The sequence below is a fragment of the Plectropomus leopardus genome, chromosome 1 (assembly GCF_008729295.1).
Source record: "Plectropomus leopardus isolate mb chromosome 1, YSFRI_Pleo_2.0, whole genome shotgun sequence".
Classification (NCBI taxonomy): domain Eukaryota; kingdom Metazoa; phylum Chordata; class Actinopteri; order Perciformes; family Serranidae; genus Plectropomus; species Plectropomus leopardus.
This window is the reverse complement of record NC_056463.1, coordinates 8,049,202-8,071,327: the sequence shown is the minus strand read 5'-3', so window position 1 is coordinate 8,071,327 and position 22,126 is coordinate 8,049,202. Positions and strand designations below refer to the sequence as shown.

At 37.9% G+C, this 22,126-nt stretch overlaps 1 protein-coding gene across 1 annotated transcript; it reads left to right on the top strand.

Annotated features, from left to right (window-relative positions):
• The first annotated feature begins 414 nt into the window (after positions 1–414).
• bbs4 (Bardet-Biedl syndrome 4) lies at positions 415–20,266 on the top strand. Its single transcript, XM_042491175.1, has 16 exons — positions 415–474; positions 2,249–2,291; positions 6,347–6,426; positions 8,876–8,939; positions 9,172–9,283; positions 9,552–9,624; positions 10,064–10,117; positions 10,208–10,335; positions 12,522–12,576; positions 12,724–12,792; positions 13,003–13,155; positions 15,089–15,260; positions 16,109–16,178; positions 16,285–16,429; positions 16,516–16,720; positions 19,424–20,266. Exons 1-16 carry the CDS (start codon positions 415–417, stop codon positions 19,564–19,566), a joined length of 1,626 nt encoding a protein of 541 aa, XP_042347109.1. The 3' UTR covers positions 19,567–20,266.
• Positions 20,267–22,126: the final 1,860 nt, after the last annotated feature.

The following is a 22,126-nucleotide window of genomic DNA, read 5'->3' as shown; positions in this document are numbered from 1 at the left end:
GAACTCCAAAATGTATCGAGAAAAAAACAGCTAAAAAAAATCATGCCATATGCAGCAACACAGTCAGGCTGCTTACCAAAATAAAAGTTAAAAATGGCCCATTTTGACAAAAATGTCAACAATGATACCAGAAAGTAAAGTATACTCTAGTTAATTTAGCCTTAGACTCCACTAATGCTACGAATAGGCAAACTGGTTCTTATTTTTACGATTTAAAATACAAAATACACTGATGATTCCTCGGGCTGTGTATAAATCTCTTTCCTCCAACACCACCGGGCTTTAATACAGACTTAATTTCACTTGTATGGTGTTATATAATTATCGTAAAACCAAACCTAATATTTGTTGAGGGCGGTAACATCACATTCATAAATCCGACCAGCTGCTCCTCCGCATTCCTCTGGCGTCTCCATGGCAACAGCTTCTACTGTTGATCATCCCAAGATGGCGGACGAGGAGAAAGCCTCGGCGGTGAGTGTGAAACCAAAGCTAGTTACCGTGTTTCTGCGGGAAACACAAACATGCCGCTGGGTGAAGTAATGGTGGGACGCTCCCCGAGTAAACGTTACGTTGTGTTTTAAGTGCAGCTTTCGTTACAAGGCTCCTTATTTGATTTTTTAGCTAGCTTGGCTAACCGATAAGTCGGAGCTAAGTTGATTAACGCTAACGTGCAGCTGGTAACTTGCCTCTCGTGCTGTCTTTAATCTCACTTATCCAAGGACAAGCTAAAAACATGAGAGCTAACAGCTTACGTTACAGCTACATTGAGGTGCCAATAAAAGAAATGCGTAGGTAACGTTGCAGGGCAAATGTGCATTGTTGACCATCGTTAGCCCACGTTTTATACTAAAACTATTGACGTTAAATGACGTTATTAACTGTCCAGCTCTGCTGTAAATATGGCTGGCTTGAGCACAAACTCTTGCTGTGTTACAGCTGTAACTGGGATTTAGTATGTGATGAAGCATTGAGTATTAATGCACAACACGACAGTGGCAAAGCAATCCACAAGTGAGTCAAATATGGGGAAAAGAGGCGAAAGCGAAACACTGGGATTGAGCATGCGTGCATCTACCTGCACCTAAGGAAGCTGTATCACAACCTACTGATGTAATATCAACTAGCTAATGTTTCTGTAAACGCAGTGAAAACTGATCAAAACAGACTTTGCAGGTCCAGGTTAAAAAGTCTTTAAATGCATTTAATGTATTAGTCTAAAAGTAAGGCTTTAGTTAGTATTCAGTTGACTGAAATTAATCTTGAAAATGCTCAGATGTGGGAAGTGGGATTTTGGGATTTATTTTTCTTCTTATTTTACATTGCAAAATCTCGAATAAGTGGTAAAGTCTTTTTTATTTATTTATTTTTAAATGATTTAATAAATTCCTTGTATTAAGCTCATTTGGATGGGAATCCAAGCAGTGGAATCTCACATCCAGGCCAGAAATGCCAGATATCCACTTCTGTTGGTAAACTTAATAGATGCCTTTTATGATAATATAATTTGTCCATTCGTGTGTGCCACTGCTAAGAGTTATTTTTCCACTGGACAAAAAGTAATTTTTTGTTACAATAAACATTTTGGCAAAATAAAATTGTCCTTGTTTAATTTTGGTTATTAGAAAATTGGTCTTATTCTGAGTTGCATTAAAAAAGTCTTAAAAAGTCTTAAATATAACTAATCTAACTTAAACTGTAGGAACGCTGGCTAAAGTACTGTAATAATATTACAAATTTGGACCTTACTTGAGTATTTCCACTTCATGCCACTTTATAGCCCTTTTTTACTCCACTACTTTCCAGAATCTTGTACTTTTACCACTACATTTTGTACTACAACTTGACACTATTAATTACTGGTTGCTTTTTACATTGAAAAGAAATGCAGACACACTTATATGATATGATGCAATACTATACAAAACCTACCTACCTACTTACTTACTATCTGTCCAGTATACAAAAAAGGCTGTCTTAAATGGATTTCACATTGACAAACCAGAAAATAAAACTGCTCTTCTGTGTGTTAATTAGTGATAAAAACATAACATGAAAGTAACATAATAAATAATGAAAAGAGCCATTGTGCATAATAAGTGGGCTTTTTTGATACACAAGGACCACTTTGCAGATAATATACCTCTGTAACTTTTACTTGTAGACAATGTTTTTGTACTTTTAAATTAAGTATAGGATTTGAGTACTTCTTTTATTTATCTGTTTGTGTTTATTTCTTATTTTCCAGCTCCCAGTTGCTACCGAAGCCAAGAAACGCCGGGCACCTAAAGGTACAGTTTACACTTGCAAATCATCTTACAAAATGATTTTCAAACAACACCCATTATTTTGATTTCTGACCATTTGTCTGTAACTGGTAAAAGACACTAACAGTGAGTTTGGACCTAATCGTCCTGCAGAGGTCACCCTCTCTCTTCTATCTACCGTCCTTAAACGGAAGAAGCTGTTGTACAGTATGCTGCTCTGCCATGTTCCAGATATTTCTTTGCATGGAATATGTGTGTTGATCATTTTTCATATCAGGATATTTTGTCATAATAATTGTGGCTTAATGTCCTGTTAACCAGTTAAACTGTTTCTCATGATTAAGCTCTTTGATTTGGTTTGACAATATTTTGAATTTATCATCAGCACTGCTGAGAATATAAGTCCTACGAGAGCAATAAAGGACATGCGATGGTATTATATTATATGGTACTCTATTTCCTTGCAGTGACCTTTCACATGGCATGAACGCCCTTAATGTGGTGTACTTAAGTATAGTATAAGTATTAGTATAATTTGAGGAGTCAAATCAAAACCTGTAGGACATAAATGCAAGGCAAGATGACTCAGTAATGAAGAAAGTAAACAGTGTATTTTAATTGGCTGTACAATACTGTATTAGTGAAGTACTACAAGCTCCACAACTAAATAAAAAATAGTAGCACTTAAAATCCTCTTATATGCCGACATTAGAAAAGAGAGCAATAATTAAAAGTACAATAATTGAAAAAAAGCTAGAAACAGAATACAGTCTAAAACATTTTTTTAAAGAAATTTAAAGCAATAAAACATTTGCCACACATGCACATCTAAGAACAGAGGTTGTCTTATGCTGTAAAGCTCCTTGAGGCAGATGTGTGATATTTGGTTAAATAAATAACATGGACCTGACTTGGGCAAAGACTTCAAAGAACAGTTACTTGAAGAGAAATATCAACACAATATTTAAAAGCATCTTCTGAGTTACAAGTAAAGTGGCTGCACATGAACTTCATTACCTCCTCTTTAGGGAAACGTAATGCCTTACAAGTATGACATAAACCTAATTCTAAGTGTGAAATAATTGAGTTTTCATATCACTTGTACTAAGTCTTGAATCTAAGCTATGATTGGATATTGAAATGTACTCCAAAGTCACCTGAATATATGCAAGAAGTGAACTGTCTTTTTACTCAAAAATCTAAAAATGTGAAAATAATCCAATAAAAAGCCAAAAATCTGTGTTTATTTGCCTCCATAAGCTGCTGATTTTATACTCATTTTGTTGTTACCATTTTGAAATGTAATTAGGGTTATATAATGCACGCATAAAATTAATTATGTTAAGCCAATGCCAATAACATAAGGTCATTTCACTGTTTCCAGTGCAGTATAGAATCAAGTGTAAGTGTAGCCATCTGCCTTATTTCGGCACTAATTTCTGTCGAATTCCGGGAAGAATAAGCGTCGGCAAATTAATATGAAACTAAATTACTTAACAAGACCGAGGGGTTTTTGAAGTTTTTGTGGTAAAACTTCCCCCCCAAAAAATTCATCGTATTTTTCATTACATTCTCCCCATGTGCCTTTTGATCTCAGCATGCCTCTTCTCTGCTCTTATCCCCTTTTAACAGATGGTTGAGGCACATGGAAGCCAAATCTGTCTTAGCATTAGCCAGATCAAATGTAACAATGAGAGAATGCCTCCATGTTTGGGATGAAGTTTTTCACAGGACTATATTTAGGAGACCTCATGCTGCGCTGTTCTTCCAAGCTCCTTTCTACCCTTCTTCTTTCATACTGTAGTTACAGGAATACATGTCGCACATGTCTCCCATCTCTCCTCCAAGTACGCCCTGCTTTGTGTATGTGGACACTGGAGCGCCACAGGGCCCCATCTGAAACCCAGAGACAAGAATATTATTGCTGTCTCAGCAGGAAGAAAGCGGATTAGGATGCTACAAATAGGGCCATTCCGAATCTTGACGGGGCAAACGTGTGAAAACCCATGCAGTTTTCACACTCAGCGATGGAGAGGATTTCTCTGAAGTTGTTGGATGAGGCTCTAGTTCTAGCGGCAAATCAACAGAGCACCGCTTGAAGCGCTGACAGATAAAAACAGAAGGGAGCTTTAGTGTAATTCACACTGTATTTTTACACAAGCGGTTCATTAATAATATCCCCCCCCAATGGCGGCGGCAGACTCAAAGCCTAGCACTTCATTCCACGTTGCCTTGAATCCTATTTTTAGCCTCAGAAGAAGGTAGTAGGTGTAAGATAACAGGATTACCAGACTCAAACTAGCTTGAATTGGAATTACGTTTTCCCCCTTATGAAATGAAATATTGTACTCCATTGGGAAGAAGACTTGGAGCATTGTGGTTGGGTTCTTGAGGTTACCTAACCCTTTCTAAAGCTGGCTTTGTATTGTGCTGCTCATTCCTTCAGTCTCCCTCTTTCAGTCTGTCTCTGTACCCTCTCTGTTCTGTCACAAGCACCTGGCTTGCGAGATACATTGTTGCCCTGGCAACGGGGAGAATATCTCAACCTGCCGAGACACTAAAAGGGAGACGGGAAAAAAAGCAGTGTTTGTAACGAAAAACTTGCTTACAAGGTGACATTTTCAGCAAGACTGGTGAATAGATTATAGTTTAGCCTGGGGTTTTGGTTGAACTGTTAACACGTATGTTACTGTCAGATCAAAGACTTGCTACTGTCTGCAGAGGGAGGGGGCTTTCATAATTATTTGTTCAACTGCCAAATGTAAAAAGAAAAGACTGGATAAATTAAAAAATAGTCCAAACAGACTCTTAATAATCTTAGCAGTAAAAACTTGCTAAAAGCTAAGATTTGCAGTGTGATGGTGAATTGACCTAAATTTAGCCTGCGGATTTAAGTTGAAGTGTTACATCTGTGTTCACTGTCAGATCAGAGACATACTAATGACTGCAAAAAGAGGGAGCTTTCAGGATTAATCATTCAGCTATCACCTAAATAAGTCATCTGAACAGTGGAGGGTAATGAACTTTGAGGTTTTCCTGATTTTTATGCCTTCACGCCGGCGACAGTTGTGGATAGAGGCATTGTGTTTGTACGGATGTGTGTAAAGAAGGGTGTCCATCCCATTCTTGTGTTTGAGATACCTCAAGAACACCTCAGGGAAATTTCTTCAAATTTGGCATTGACATCCATTTGCACTCATGGATAAACTGATTAGAATCTGATGATCAAAGGTCACTGTGACCTCACAAAACACGTTTTTGGCCATACCACAAGAATTCATGTGGTAATTATGACAAAATTTCACACAAATGTCTATCAGGATAAGATGATGAAGTGATGAAATTTTATATAAAAAAGTCAAAGGTCAACTTCATTCTGTGATATAATGTTGTTCTGCAAAAACACTTTCCTGTCCATTAGTCATCACCATAATTTAGGAGCAGAAGAAGAGAGATTTAGTTTGATACTGAATTGGTGACACTAATATTGGGTAACCAAGACCCTGCAATTGTGTTTATTGTATAGATTAGGCTTTGGCTATATATTTATTTATTTATATTTGTTTATTATTTTCATACCATCCTCAAATTTCATTGTGCACATAAAGTTTATTTATAGTTTTGTAATGTTATCCTCACCACTGGCAGCAGTGTTATTTATTGGCTCGGCAGCCTGTTCAGTGGAGACTGACCTCTGGTGGTGTGTAATGTGCACCACATACATTACATCCTCAACACTGCAGCTCCGTATGCGTTTAATAGAAAGGGTGTTTGTATTTCTGACGGTATTAAAAATAATACCATTGGGATTTCTAAACCTTGGTTTACTTGGATACTGTGCAAGCCTTATATAGATGTACAGTGCTGCCAGGTTGGAGATGTATGTGAAAAATACATGTTTTAGAATTTGTCGCTTCTTTACAGTAACATCCATATTTGAAGCATTGTCTATTATTGTGGCTGCCAATGAGTCTGTACAGAAATGGATGTATACTGCAACTTGGTTGAGGCCAACCACTTTGCAGTAATTATGTTTTTTCACATTAATTCTTCTCAATGTATTATATTCTTCCTTCCAGCTCCAGAGCTTCCCATAGTGGAGAGGAGAAACTGGCTTATCCACCAGCACTACATCCACAAAGACTATGATACCTGTAAGGTAAAGTACTTCCATTTACCCATCCTCGCTACGGTTTATTCTACTGTTGACCCATGTCTGTGGTGGTCTGACTGACCGGTTAAAAAATAATGAAGATAATTAAAGCCTGGCATGTACCGGGTTCTGTCTCACACTGTACTTTATTATGGCCTTATTCACTGCATTGACCTGTGTATTCCCACATGAAACCGGCAGGTACTTAGTAAAGTCTCTGGATAAATGCCTGTACTTGTAAGCTATATTACAGGCATCCTCCTTCTCACTTTCTCTGTGAGAGATACACCTCACTCCCAGGGCCCTATTTTAATTGCTCCAGAGCAGCGACGAGCACAAAGCGGCAGGTCTTGGTTACACGGACTGTGTGGGGGCGTCCCTAAACACACCTGCTATATTGGTTCATGTATGTGCAGCAGCGCAGTGCAGAAGAGCTGGCGGACTATACAGTAGATTAAGGGGTGTGGCGTTTAATAAATACTCTGTTAGTCGCATCACTGGTCTCATCGCTCTGGAGCAGCTGAGCCATTCACAGTGATGCACAGTCACGTCAATAAATGAAGAATCTGCTTTTTCAGGAAATCAGATTTTTTGTGTGAATGATGTAGAGTGGCAGCCAGAGGCAGATGGCATGAGTCTCTTTTTAAAAAAGACAATAAGCACAATGGTGATAGAAACTAATAATAAAAATTAGTTTGGGGGAGCGGTTTATATGATTGCATCAATTCAACACTATTTCAATTTTAATTCTGTCGTATTTGAAGTTGCATATGGTTACATCATATCTTAAAAAGTGACAGAACAGCGTTTCCTTCGTGCCACAATTTCTATTTTTTATTTTTTTTAAGTTGGAAAAGACGCTGTGATGCATAGAATTCATGAGCCTCTGCCTTTGGTATTCCAGTTGTAGAATATTGAGACATAACAGACCTGTCTGATGTATGTGGAGTTGCATGGGGTCACTTTGTAGTAGCCTCATGCCATTTGGATGCGATTTAATGAAAGTGAAACATAGTGGATGGCCACCACTTTATTAATCAGAATATCAAATATATCACCATATCCATCCTGCTTGCTTCAGATGGCTGCGGAGATTTAATGAACTGAAGGTGAAAGTTTGCATATTATATACAGCAACTGCATGTAGACATCAGTTACTGTAAGAAACACTCATATTAATTAGATAAATGATTTACCATCGTTCCTGCTTTCACCACCATGATGCCAATTTAAAAGCTTCTACTGGCTGGAAAATTGTTTAATTAGAATATAAATTACATTTTAAGTATTATTCTGTAATTTCTATGCATTTGCTTCAAGTATTCAGTTTGATTTAGTTGATAAAATCATCACATTTGCAACAGACTGACCTGAAACAGATGTGGCTCAGAGTTTAAAGTCAGGCAGTTTATTGATATTTCATCAATATTATATGAGTCAGGTCCCTCTGTGTGGAGTTTGCACGTTCTCCCCATGTCAGCATAGGTTTTCTCTGAGTTCTCCAGGTTCCTCCCATAGTCCAGACATGAGGTTAATTGTTGACTCTATTAAATTGCTTTTAGGTGTGAATGATTGTCTTAATGTGTCAGCTTTGTGATAGTTTGGCGACCCATCCAGGGTGTAACCTGCCTCTCGCCCCGATGCCAGCTGGGATAGGCTCCAGCCCCTTTGGGGCCCCTTAACAGGATAAGCGATGAAATGAATGAATGAATGAATGAATGTCGATATTGTGGTAAGAAACTAGGAATCATCTCAGATTTTGGATATCGTTATATTGTAAGCGTTGTGTTTTCACAGTTTTCAAGGCTGCATTTTAGTGAATTGATGTAAGTTTTCAAACTTACCAGACAAGTTGTTTTTCTATTATTATTTTTTACCTGCTAAGTCATTAACTGATAATTATTTATCAAAAATGTCATGATGTAAATACTTTGTGAAAGCAGAAATAGTCGACCTACAATATCATCGCAATGTCAATATCGAGATATTTGTTGTATTAAAACATTTTGATATTTGATTGTCTCCACATCGCTTAGCCCTATTTTTGAGGGACGTTGATTTTCAGCACAAAGTCTGAGCCACATTTTTCGCCAAAATACCAACAACTTGCTCTGTGCTGCATCATTGAACAAACCTCCCACCTGTCTATGCCTCTTCTCTCCCCTGAGCCTCTTGCGCTCTGTGCTGGGCACCAAAATACCACACAGTCTGGCAGATTTCAGTGTCAGGAAATACCAAACTATCGGGGCTCTCAGTCTGTTGTAATGCAGATGTACAGAAGAGGGTAACATACTCTTGAATGACTCTGAATCCCACTGGGGTTAGTATTCATCGGGGCCTGAGATGATATTTAAAGCATTGTAGTCATTCATTTTAGCAGCACTCGTATTTACACATGTTGAAAATGACACACACTTGAGTTGAAGAAATTGTGTCCTGCTCTGTGTTCATGTAGGCGATCATCAAAGAGCAACTGCAGGAGACTAATGGAATGTGTGAATATGCCATATATGTCCAAGGTAAGCCTTATTTTTTGTAGTAACCCCTCCTCACACACGTATGATGCAAATGAGGAACTACATCAAATGAAGGCTCTGTGGTAGTCCAACGCCCAAGATCCCCAATACATCATTTAGTTCCCCCAAATCTGTTCTTTGGACCCCACGCTGTGCCTTTGATTTTTAATGTGCTTTTTTTTTTTACATGCTTGTGTAGATGAAGATCTTTTTGTGTTTTAATTTCTTGCCACAGCACTAATCATGCGTCTGGAGGGCAAGATCCAACAGTCCCTGGAGCTGTTTCAGAGCTGTGCCATCCTTAATCCCAGCAGCGCTGACAATCTCAAGCAAGTGGCCAGATCACTGTGAGTCTGCTGCACTCAGGGCGGGCTTGCATCGACCCTCCTTCATTGGTTTACAAGAGACATGTTGGAGAAAAACGCATAGAGATAGCAGCCAAACTGCAGGCCAGTTATGGCCTAAACTTTTTTTTTAATACTGTAGAGAAAAAGTTAATCCATCCCCCGTGACTATTTTACACTGTTGCAGGAATGTAATAAGGGCTATTTAGCATACAACGATTAAGATTGATTAATTTCTTATTTGGATTATTGTTGTTTATTCTTTCTGCAGATTTCTCCTGGGAAAGCATAAAGCAGCTATTGAATTCTATCACGAAGCTGCACGGCTCAACGAGAAAGATTGGGTAAAAGAAAAGAAACACACCAGACCTGAGATTCTGTTTTGTTTTACAGTTTGTGTGTTTAGTGGCCCTGACATCTAAAACACAACGTTAAGTCCTCTCCACAAAGTCTTCCACATTTAGGATGGGGAATGCCTAAAATGAATGTCTTTTTATGCAACACTTTTAGAGAACAAAACTTCAAACCAATCCAGGAATGTTTTACTGTAAGGTCTGTAAAAATTGTATCAAACAGGCCAGGCAGGACCATTAATCACTTACACTAGTATGTTTTGGAAACTGTCCCCTCTAATAATACAGTCAGTAATACTGTAGAATTTGTATTCCACAGAGCTGTTATCTTAAATAACTTTATATTTGGAAATTGAATTTGGCTCAGCATTCATTATTCATTAAACATGCACCAACACCCCATCTTTAATTTGACATTTCCTCACCCCAGGAGATCAGTCATAATCTGGGTTTGTGCTATTTCTTCGTCAAAGACTTCAAAAATGTGAGTATGCTGATTTTACCGACATTAATACAGAACAGATTGGACTCATTCTCAGGTGATTTGATCACATTAATCTTCTGTCTCTGTCAGGCCGAAGAGCAGCTAAACATAGCTCTCCAGATAAACAAGCACGACAAGACTTTCATGATGCTGGGGAAGGTTCATTTGCTCGCTGGAGAAACTGACAAGGCCATCGAGGTTTATAAGAGGGCAGTGGAGTAAGTACAGGTCAAATGTGGATGATGTTGAAAAGCACTGAGAAGACATTAAAGAGACAGTTCACCTTTAAGTCAAAAATACATATTTTTCCTCTTACCTGTGGTGCTCTTTATAAATCTGTATTGCTGTGGTGTGAGTTGCAGAGTGTTGGAGATATCGGCTGTAGAGGTGTCTGTCTTCTGTCAAATATAATGGAACTAGATGGCACTGGGGTTGTGGTGGTGTGGTTAGAAAAATTCAGCAGCAATGCATCTTTCCAGAAATCATGACCTAGTTAATCAAGATAATCTAAAGACCTTGTTATGGCAGTTTCATGCGGGTAATATTTTCTTTCTACTGAACTACACCCACTGTATCACTGCGCAGAAGGAAGTATATGTACTGCTAGCTCACCTAGCGCCACTGAGTTAGCTAACATTACAGCTCAGCTCAGCAAGGCTATTCAGTGAAGGCTGAGACACAGTCTTTGACACCATGGGAGATATCGGATATGACACGTACGATGTAACTGGAGCTGCGATGTTGGAGGGTTACAGCAGATGGTGCCAGAAAAAAAGGGACATCAACCACTCAGGGCTCTTTGTAGGTGGTCTTTATAGCCTCCTTGGCACGTTTGGCTTGATAAAACTTTTTGGCTGCGCTCGAATGGATGGTGGCCGATATAAGAAAGCATTTGTTCATGTTCATGGTAACTTTTCAGCATTTAAAGAATTATATAATTCTCACCGATATCTGTATTTTTAGTAGAAGATATATTCTGAATCATGACGACAGTGGACACTTTAGTGAAACCAATCAGTCATCCCCATTTTCTAGGATGGTTCACCAGCTATTGAGCCTTTTTGTAGATGCAGGCCAGATTTCACTGTGCATACGTTGTACCCTGATAATATGATGTGATGTGACGCCCTTGCAGCTAAGCTGAGGAGAGAGCATTTAATGTTTACATCTCACTCTCTCACAAGCAAGAGCTGCTTGTCCATGAGTAGATGAACAATTCCTTCTACGCGATGATACAGTTGGTGGATGGAGCTCAGTAGAAAGAAAATAGTTCCCTACATGAAACTGCTTACAACAACGTCTGTGGATTATCTTGAGGAACTGGGTCATGATTTCTGGAAAGAGACATTGCTGTTTGAGTTTTTCAAATATAATTTTTTCGTGCTTTAAGCACCATAAGCAGAGTGCCTTCTAGTTTCATTATATTTGAGAGAAGCCAGACATCTCTACGGCTCCAACACCAAAACAATCTAGATATATGAATAGCACCACAGGTAAGAGGGAAAATATGTAATTTTGATTTTGGGGTGAACTGTCCCTTTAGAGACAAATCCCTAAAATGTCTGTTTTTATCAAACATTCTTGGTATACACATGGTATTATGACTGCATTATATGGTTCTCTACATTTATTATTTTTATTTTTTAGAAATAACTGTATATTAATTCATATTGAATATTACATTTCAAGTTTTTTCATCCCACAAAATGATAAAAGAAACTTTTTTATTAATAACTGTTAATATTTACACAACCTCGGCATGACAGTTTTCTTCATGATAACATCCTCTCAAGACACTAAACGAGATAAGAGCCATTAAACATGCTGTTTCAGAAGAGGCTGGTTATTTCCGAGGTGTTCCCTCTTGATTTATCTGATGATTTTCAATCTTTGGAGCTCATTTCAAAAAGTAGTCCTCCTTCAATCTCTCACAAAGCTCCAGTTTTGCCACATTTTAACCCGGGGGGGCCTCTTCAGTTCAGTATAAATTCTGTTCATTTCCACCTCTATTCACGTGTTAATATTTAAACATTAGGTTGTGGCATAAATAAGGAAATGACATCAGTGTGTACAATAGGGCTCATTATGGCTACCTCCTGTTGGGGTTAAATTAATTAATCAAGCGCCCCAATGCTGGTGTTGCTTTTAATGAGATGTACCACTGTGAACCTTTTTTCAGTGCCAATCTGCTTCTTCTCTACCGTTCTTTTTTTCTTAGATCCACATCATCTCCCCACAGGTCATAATTAATACTCCACCATTATGCTGAATCAAACACTGATTGAATCAGCAGATTCCCTGAATATCAACTATGTTTGCTTAAGCATAAGTACAGGCATTAAATGTAATTACGGGCATAGATAAAGTGACATTTTTCATTCAACTTGTCTCAATTTCTATTCAGATTTTCTCCAGAGAACACTGAACTTCTGACTACTCTCGGCCTGCTGTATTTACAGGTAGATGTTTTTTTTAATAACCTTTTCAGTGAAATTATGTATACACAAAAGATGAGCATTACAAGATAAGAGTGACATTTACTGGACGTGTTAAAAACATCTAAGAAGCAGTAGATGTATAATTTTCTGTGTTCATGTTTTTGCCAGCTCGGGAAATACCAAAAAGCATTTGAGCACCTTGGAAATGCCCTCACTTTTGACCCCAACAATTATAAGGTACGTGGGTATTTGAACACACATTATGTCTTGGTTTAAACGAAGTTTGCTACTAAGCTACCTGAGGACAGTGCATTAGACTTCTTCTAAAGCATTTCAGTTAAAATAAAAGGTCACACTGTCAGGTGGTACAGTCCATCTTTCATCATGTGCAGTTTCAAAGGGTACATCTCCCTCTAATGTCGCTCTAATCATTGTTTTTATTCCCAGGCCATCCTGGCTGCAGGCAGCATGATGCAGACCCACGGTGACTTTGATGTGGCCATGAACAAGTACCGAGTGGCAGCGTGTGCTGTGCCTGAGAGCCCCCCTCTCTGGAACAACATCGGCATGTGCTTCTTTGGAAAAAAGAAATATGTGGCTGTGAGTAATACTGGTTATTTCATCTCTTGTCTTTATCAGTGTAGGACTCAATAAAGGAAGTACTTCAAACAAAAGACACAAAAAACCCAGGTGTGTACTAGTAGCCTAGCCTAGTACTAATAGTTTTTTGAGGCACTTGTACTTTACTTTAGTATTTCTGTAGTTACTTTTCAGATAAAGTTTTACATTAAAAACAAATAATATGCTATAATTAACAACCTTTTCGGCTTGTGACCTCTTATAAAAAAAAAACTGGTTAGAGCTCCTTTTCAGATGTCTGAGTTGTTAACAGTTTGAACATTTTCCCTCTTAACTTCTCACGTGGTTTTATTTAAATGTGTGTTTGATGCCCAAAGAGGTCAAATTGTCCAATATTCCTCAAAAAACAAAGGTTAGAGAAAAGTCTAAATAATGAATACAGATTTGTGTCGCAGAGCATTGTGTTAGCTTCTTTCCTCTCTCATTCATCATTTAGACACCCCTCAGATTTATCTTGTGACCCATCGCTGAGGTCACCAGCAGGTCCCAGGCTGCCGCTGAAAGGCATCCTCTCTCCCCTTCTGCCATGCATTTAAAGTGTCATATACTTGTTTGTGAGTGCTGACAACTTCATTTGCTATTTTACCCTTTGGGGAAACCAAATTCCTGGATTGGTAACCACTGTTCTTAACTACCTAAATGTATAAAGAAGAGAGAAACTAACTCATTTTGTTGTCAGTACGTCTTTAAGTTAAAGGTGCCCTGTGGAGTTTTCTCATTAACAAAGTTTGTGTTTATGTTCAGTGTTTCCCACCAAAATGAATTGTGTGTATCCTTGGAGTCTAACAAACTTATTGACTGCATTTCCATCCTTGTAAAAGATTTACGAAGCTGATTTCTGCATTCTTTTCACCTTGTCTACCAGCTTGCTCTTAATAAAGTGCCTCGGGGATGACATTTTTCTGTAGGAGAGCAACTCTGTAGGAAGTTAGCATCGCCCTGGTTCCTTTGTCAAAAAGCCAAGGGAATTTTTCCTTAGGATTTTGGATTATTGCAGAAAATAAGCTTTGTGGTAAACAAACATTTATGAAACTTTCAAATTTTGTTGAGCAAGATAATCTTCACAAATTCCACAACCACTTCAGGATTTTTGAAACCGGAATGCAATCACAGGAAGTAAAAAGCTAGGTTAGGTTATAAACAAACTACATTATGATCTCATGACTTGATGTCAACATCACAACAAGGCTGTAAGGCCGTGTTCGGCGCAGATTGACGTGAAGACATTCTGTAGTCTGATTTGGCCCCTTGTTAGCAACCGCAATGTATAAACTTTGCTTCATATTATTCATTGTGGTCAAAAACTCCACAGGGAACCTTTAAGTAAGCCTTTGAATGCACTCCTTTTACGTGTAATTAAGTTTTAAATCGCTGTTTTGATCATTTTATTTAAGAAAATGATCTGAGCTTAACCACAAAGGCTATAAAGACAACCACAAGAAAATCTCAGTTCAAAGTGCCAAAATAAAACACCCGCATCAGTGTTGATCGACTGATCATTTATACACTGACCGCAGACTGGGTGCTAATAACATAACATACACAGCTCAGAGAATTTTCACTGTGTTGTCGGCCTTTAATGTAAATTTAATGTAGTATGCTAGAAGCAGGATGTCTGCTTTACTGGAAACTATGCCCTGCCTTCAGTTTGACTGCTTATATCAACTAACAGACCGGTTTCCCTTCATTTACTGTATTTTATATCAGTTTTGGAGGCAAACAGATGAGATCATATAATAGATATATACTTTTCATTTGTTCTGTATGCACCTGGAGTTTTACACCATTGTACAGAATCTATTGTTTTCTAGGTTCTTCTTGGGATCATATATTATTAAAAGACTTGCCTAACAGTCCTGTCAGCTGTTTGACTCCAACTTCATTTGTCCCACAGGCCATCAGCTGCCTGAAGCGGGCTCACTACTTGTCTCCTTTTGACTGGAAGGTGTTGTACAACCTGGGTCTGGTGCACCTGACCATGCAGCAGTACGCCTCTGCCTTCCACTTCCTCAGCGCAGCCATCAACCTGAACCCACGAATGGGGGAGCTCTACATGTTGCTGGCAGGTACAGAGTCGGAAAGACGAGAAATAATTCATTACTGGTAAACTGATGTACTGTACTGCATTATTTTGCAAAAGATACATAGTATGCCTTTTGTAAAGTACATGTTATACTAAAGATTGACTGATTTTGGTTTTTCAGGGGAGATACCAATTATTAGTAGTTAATGAGACCGATAACTAATATTTGAAACTGATATGCACTTACAATAAAAATGAAAATCTTTCTGTCAATATTAAGAATTTGGAATATAAAAAACTCCAAAACAAAACTTTGATTAAATGCCTTTGAGCCAAATAATGGAAAACTATTGACAAAATCTACAAAGAGCCATGTCTCTCATGCAAAAATTTAGAAGCTAACATTAGCACGGCTGAAAGTGTTAAGTAATGTTTTAAAGATGTTATTACATTTTTAGTTTGAGTTTATTAAGATTGGTACTCACACTAAACAACTGAATAAATGAAAAAATCCAACACAAAACTTTGCTAAAATACCATTAGCAAATGTTTAACCAAAACTGAAACTCAAAATCATATACAGCAAGTTCCCTGCAATGTTTTTTTTTAATTTAGTTCAGTGAAAATTTAAATTAAAAATGAATAAATAAAAACAGCTCCCTGAGGTTTTACAAAGTAAGTTCCTCCCATGCTGACACTTTCTTTGCACCTTTTAATTAATTAATTTTAGCGGCGATCATTAAAATAAAACGCCAATGCAGATAATCGGCAAAATCTGTCAACCTCTATACTACACAAAACAAACTGAACATGCTGAATGTGCCTTCCTGAACAGTCATTTTGTGGGTGTATCAGTTCAAGTGTAAACGCTCTTATACTCATTTTAAACAGTGGCTCTGACCAACTTGGAGGATGTAGAGAATGCCACCAGAGCGTATGAACAAGCTGTAATAATGGACGAGTGAGTCTGTCTTACACCTTCTACCTTAAATGCACTGTGTGTCTGAACTTGAGTCTGTAGTTTAATCATTTAATATTTTCTTTCCTTGGTGATGAATTATCTACAGATCCAACCCTCTGGTCAACCTGAACTTTGCCATCTTCCTCTATAATCACGGTGATAAAAAGGCAACTCTGGATCAGTATCAGGAGATGGAGAGGAAAGTTAACTTACTTCGAGACAGCAGCAGCAGCTTTGAATTTGATCCTGAGGTACTTTAGATCCTGTTGATGTTGATGTCTCAATTGTTGAAGCCATTAACATCATTTTTAAGTCTTTGCCCGCTTGTCACTAACAGCTGATGGACATGGCACAGAAGATGGGAGCTGCCCTGCAGGTGTCAGAGAGTCTGGTATGGACTAAACCAGGCAAGGACTCCAAATCAAAACCAAACTCTGCAGCAGCCACCAAAACCCCTGGTGCTCCTCTTGGTACTAACCAAGTTCTGGGACAAGCCATGTCTTCTGCTGCAAGCTACAACAAAAAACTCCAGCAAACAACAGGTACAAATTACCATTATGGGCTGTAGAGTCAGGGGCTGATAAGACAATGAATGGCTGAATGTTTATCTGAAAGGTACAGTTCAACCCAAAATCAAAAATATATATTTTTTCTTTTACTTTTATTGCTATTTATCAGTCTAGCTCGTTTTTGTGTGAGTTGCAGAGTGTTGAAGATATGGGTTGTAGACATGTCTGCCCTCCCTCCAATATGATTGAACTAGATGGCACTCGGCTTTTGGTGCTCAAAGCTTTAAAAATACATTTAAAAAACTCAACAGCAACGTCTCTTTAGAGAAACCATGACCCAGTTACTCAAGCTAATCCACAGACCTTTTTGTGAGAAGCTTCATTTAGGAACTATTTTCTTTCTACCGCACATAAGCAAGTACGCCTGTCTTCATGGACGAGAGGCTCGAGCTCCTGACAGCATGTTATGTAAATATTAATGAAGTAACATTAGCTTGCTCAGTGGTGCTAGGTGAGCTAAGAGTAGATGCACACCTTCCTCTGCGCAGTGATTCACCTAGCAGGTGTGGTTCGGTAGAAATTATTATCTTGAGTCACCGGGACATAATTTTCTTAAAGAGACATTGATGTGGAGTTTTTCAAATGTATTTTTTGGGAGGTTTGAGCACCACAAGTTGAGTGCCATCCAGTTCCACTATACTGCAGAGAAGTCAGACATCTCTATGACTGATATCTCCAACACTCTGCAACTCACACCAAAACAATCTAGACTGATAAAAAGCACTACAGGTAAGAGGAAAAATGTATTTTTGAAAGGGGGTGAACTGTCCCTTTAAATTTGTTCTGAGCACAAACTCAAAATGAGTTAAGCACATGAAAAAAAATGTCATTAAAAAAGTCCAGTGTTACACTCTCAGTGCGGGTGTTGGCAAACTTCACAGCCTCCTCCTCCTCTCTCCATTAAACCAAAGCCCAATTTTTCATTTTAAATGGAAACTTGAAAATCTCTTCTCCTTGTATTCACGGCCTCCTGCGTGCACTACTGTAGCAGATTGAATATATGGGCTAAGGGAAAATGGAATATGTAAAAGACAGAAGCTAACCTCTAGCCAGTATATTTTCTTGGCAACAAAAGAAAAATCAGCAGTGTGGAAAAATGACACACAGTTAAGCCAATAAATTCAAGGCTACTCAGAAAATGATTGTCGCTGCTTACAGCTCTCAGATGTAAGTGGACTAGAGTGCTTTTCTTCACAGTCTGTGGGCTGTGTTTCTACCACTTTTGTGAGGCTGTTAACAAATAACACCAGAACAATGCATCATCAATGTTCACTGACAGACATTTTCCATAATTACACAGCTCTGACAGTCTGTCTGCTGTCGAACACTCAATCAGCAGTGTTTGATGACCAGCTTGTTGTGAATATACAAATACAGCTTGTAAATAGTCTTTAAAACAAGTTCATGTTAATCTTCTATAAACAGATATCTGCATATGTTTGTAGAAAATCTATGCAGTGTTACGAGATTTGGTTTGATTTTTTAAATTTTATTTCAGTAAAATAATTAGTATTGCATACAACCATGACATTGACAGATTTTTGCTGTTGATTACAAAAAGTTATAGTAATATATATATATATATATATATATATATATATGTGTGTGTGTGTGTGTGTGTGTGTGTGTGTGTGTGTGTGTGTATGTTATATATATATATATAATTAAACTGTTTTAAACTAGCATTACGTCAGTACTCCACCTCTTACTCCTACATGTAATGTTTAGTTGTGGGGTAAATTTTGTTGTTAGAGATATGAATGTCCCATGAAAGCATCAAACAGGTACTCCCTAATGATTCACCACCTTTTAAATGTGAGGAAATGCTACCGTTTAAACAAGCTGATCTAAACTGCCCATCTGGGGATGACACAACTGGAGATTATTTCATTTCATTGTATTTTATTTTATGAGGACCGTGAAAAGTACAAAAGATAAATGTTACCGCCTGATGTACCGTACCAGATTATAGCTTACAGCCTCGGCAGTTCAGAACAAATACACAGCACAATGACACGATTAATCTCAAAAAGTACAATAACATTAGGCCTTCATTAAAATTGCATTCAGCCTCAAAACACGATGTGGTGTCATAGTTTTGATATGTACATAAATAATTCTCAGAGCCATCGTGACGCTTTGTGGTCTGATGTGTGATGTTGTACAAAACAAGGTGCTAGAATAATGAATTCTCCATTTCCAAACACAGTGCTTCAGTGATTTTATTGCCCTCTGTTGAGATCTATTTGTGCACATCTGCTCGATTTAAGTTGAACAAAGTTGAAATCTGACCCATAAATTTGCTGTAGCCACTTTGGAACTCAAATTAAAACAGGAAACGCATGCTTGACCTTGTCTTTTGTGTGGGCTTTAATTGGAGTAAGTAGGAGCTGGGAGCTGGAGTGAATATAAGTGCAGTGTGGCTGTATCTTCATTTAGAGTCTGAGTCAGCTCCTATACTGCTGGATATGATATAGACATGTCAGCAGAAGGCTTTGGGACGACAGTAACACAAGCTAATCTCACCTGAAGTTCTTGAATAATGCTACAGATCTAAATATTAATGAATCCAACGTTAAGTTATTTATTCATATAGATCTTTGGGAACCTTCCCCGAGCAACCTTTGGTGAAAGAAATGGCATCAACTCTTGTGCTTTTGTTATTTTCTACCAAAGGCCCCTCGATGCCCCTTGAGCCAGAACCTGATGTGGAGAAAGCCCCCAGCCCGCCCACCGACCCTCCAGGCTCCCCAGAACCTGCAGAGTCGGAAACCTCCAAACCCAAAACCTCCAAGAAGAAATCTAAAGTGGAGGAATGAGTCAGTTTGGTAGCTACAGTCTTTCTTAACATCTTTGTCATAAGGTCACTCTGGTGTTATGGAGTCAAATTAAGCTTCTCAAACAGCAGCCACGCTGTTTGTGGGTTTCTAGCTCATTGTAGTCAGACATGAAGCCTCACGTTAAAGGTTTCTGGTTTAGATACGTACTACACATTTCATGTCCTACACAATAATTTACTTTAGACTGAAAAGGGCAGTGGTAATGTGCACTTTTGTCACACAATTTATTTCAGGAATATTGAATGTCAGTGCATCACTTTTTAAACCAAAATTCAGAGATAATGAAGCGTGTCTTGTCTATCAGTGTAGATGTGGCAGGTTTGGAGCACAGGTCAAAACCAATTCCACTGGATGTTGCAGTTCAAGAATGTCTCTATTTCAGAAAATAATAATGCACACATTCGTGCATTTACAAGTGAATATTCAGATGACTTTAGCAATAAGGTTAAATAATGAATTTCCTTGTAAGGACATTTCAAGGGAAGGTGTCAGTCCTATCAATGTGAAGGAAATGCTGCGACAATCACTGTTAAAATCTGAGGACAGGAAGGGATGTTTTAGAGTAGTTTCAGGATATTGTTTGTATGATAGGGCTCTTTTGGAGGGTTAAGTGTAAATAGTGACACATGCTTTTATATGTGGATAAATGTATGTTTATAGACAGAAATGTATTTAATATTAAATAATATACTTTAAAGAAAAACAGTTGTCTTGATTTTATTATAAAGGCTAGTTTTAGTGTTGTTTTAAATAGTTTTCTAATGTGGAATACCCCCCCCCCCCCTTCTGTTTACGTTTATAACCATTGTTGGCATATGAGCCATATAAACTGTCAGCCGAGAGAAAACGGTATAAATACATAACTTGTTGAGTCGTAATGTGACATAAATTCTACCTAACAAAGCCATGCATTTACAGTATTGCTATATGCATCACAAAGCTTTTTTTTTTGTTTGTTACACAGGAACCCACAGTTTATCAGTGATGCAGAAAATCTCAGCAAGAATATTGTTTACTTTATTCATCTGGTTGTGACTCCCACTGAGCTACTGAATGTGTCTGTGGTGTTTTCTGCTCAGTCAGTAGCTACAAAAGAAGCTCCTTTAAAACCACAGATCACACTGTACATTAACAGGTCACTACATATTTTTAATCATGATGTATGTTAATTTCAAATTAAACACAATATAATTCCCTCAAATCAAACCATACCGTTACCACTTATTATGTTTAGATGCTTAGTTCTTCTTTAATTAGGTCTGTTTTTTCACTGCTATTATATTAGAGCTGATAGATCAGTCTCTTGGTGTTTTTCACAGATATTATTCGATCCGTAAAATTCATTTCACCATGATTTGTCCAAAAACTAAAGTGATTTATACATCTCCTTCATAACAGAACAGTGTCAAAGGTAAATGTAGTTCTTCATTATAATATTTAAACCTGCTGCATCAAGTTTAAAGTTAAAGAGCTGCAGAATGTGCAGCTGTCACATCAGCAATAACGGAGCGATATCACAGCCTAAATAGATAGCTTATGTTAACTTGTGCATTCACTATATGTCATTTTCTGTCAGCTCTAGCCTTAATTGAAGAAACAGTGTTGCTTTGTGCTGTAATACGTTTTAATATTCTTCAAAGGCAGAAGCAGGCGGCAAGTGATCAATTATTTATTCATTCATTTTCTGTGAATCAGAGTCTGAAGCAGAAAGTCTGAGTTAACCGAGACAGTTGATAACCACCTTTATGGTACCCTGTTTATTTTATGAATTCCTTTGCCTTAAATTATTTTTGATGGAAATAGAACATTTCTTTAAAAACACTGACTAGTTCAAGGATTGAATTAGAAAAAAGGCAAGGTTTTTGAATGATAAAAATAGACTTGATAGTCAGAAAACACTTATTTTGAATGTATTTTTTATGGGAAGTATTACATTAATAAATGTAAATGGACTCAAAAGAATCCCCAAATACAATAATTTAAAATAGAACGTTATATCCAAACATTAGGCTGACTGAAAGCAAGCAAAACTGAGAAAACACTGGACATTTGTCATTCCTTAAACATTTTTGTTTCTATATTTAGGTAGAGAGCCCTAAGTATATATGTAAGTAGTTGTATATAGGTTGTACTGCATGTTTTTGTATTTGTTTTGTTTTTCTTTTGTTTACCTTGTCCTACTTCATTCTTGTTACATAACTGCATTTGTAAATATGCTTGAACCATGTATCCAACACAACTATAGGCTGTAGCTACTACTGTGGGAGCCGCATTCACATAGGCGTGCGCCTGCTCGATTAACAACAGCTCGCGGTAGGTGGGAGAGGCTTCCAGGTAGACGTAAACACTCGCGTGCACATACCGCGAGCTGACGTTGGTGTCGCGCGAGCGCTCATACGTGAACGCGGCTCCGAGTTTAGCAGCGACAGGCTACTACAAAGCTAAAAACATGACGCCAGTGACATTTTTCAAAACAGCTTGGCATGCAGGGGCCTGAGAACACTTGGATTGGTTTGGACTCGCAGTATGGAGACATTTT

Coding starts and splice junctions, on each gene's coding strand:
- bbs4 (XM_042491175.1), top strand. CDS start 415: ATGGCAACAGCTTCTACTGTTGATCATCCCAAGATGGCGGACGAGGAG. Junction 12,577..12,723: donor TCGGCCTGCTGTATTTACAG/GTAGATGTTTTT, acceptor TGTTTTTGCCAG/CTCGGGAAATACCAAAAAGC. Junction 16,721..19,423: donor AAAACTCCAGCAAACAACAG/GTACAAATTACC, acceptor TTTCTACCAAAG/GCCCCTCGATGCCCCTTGAG.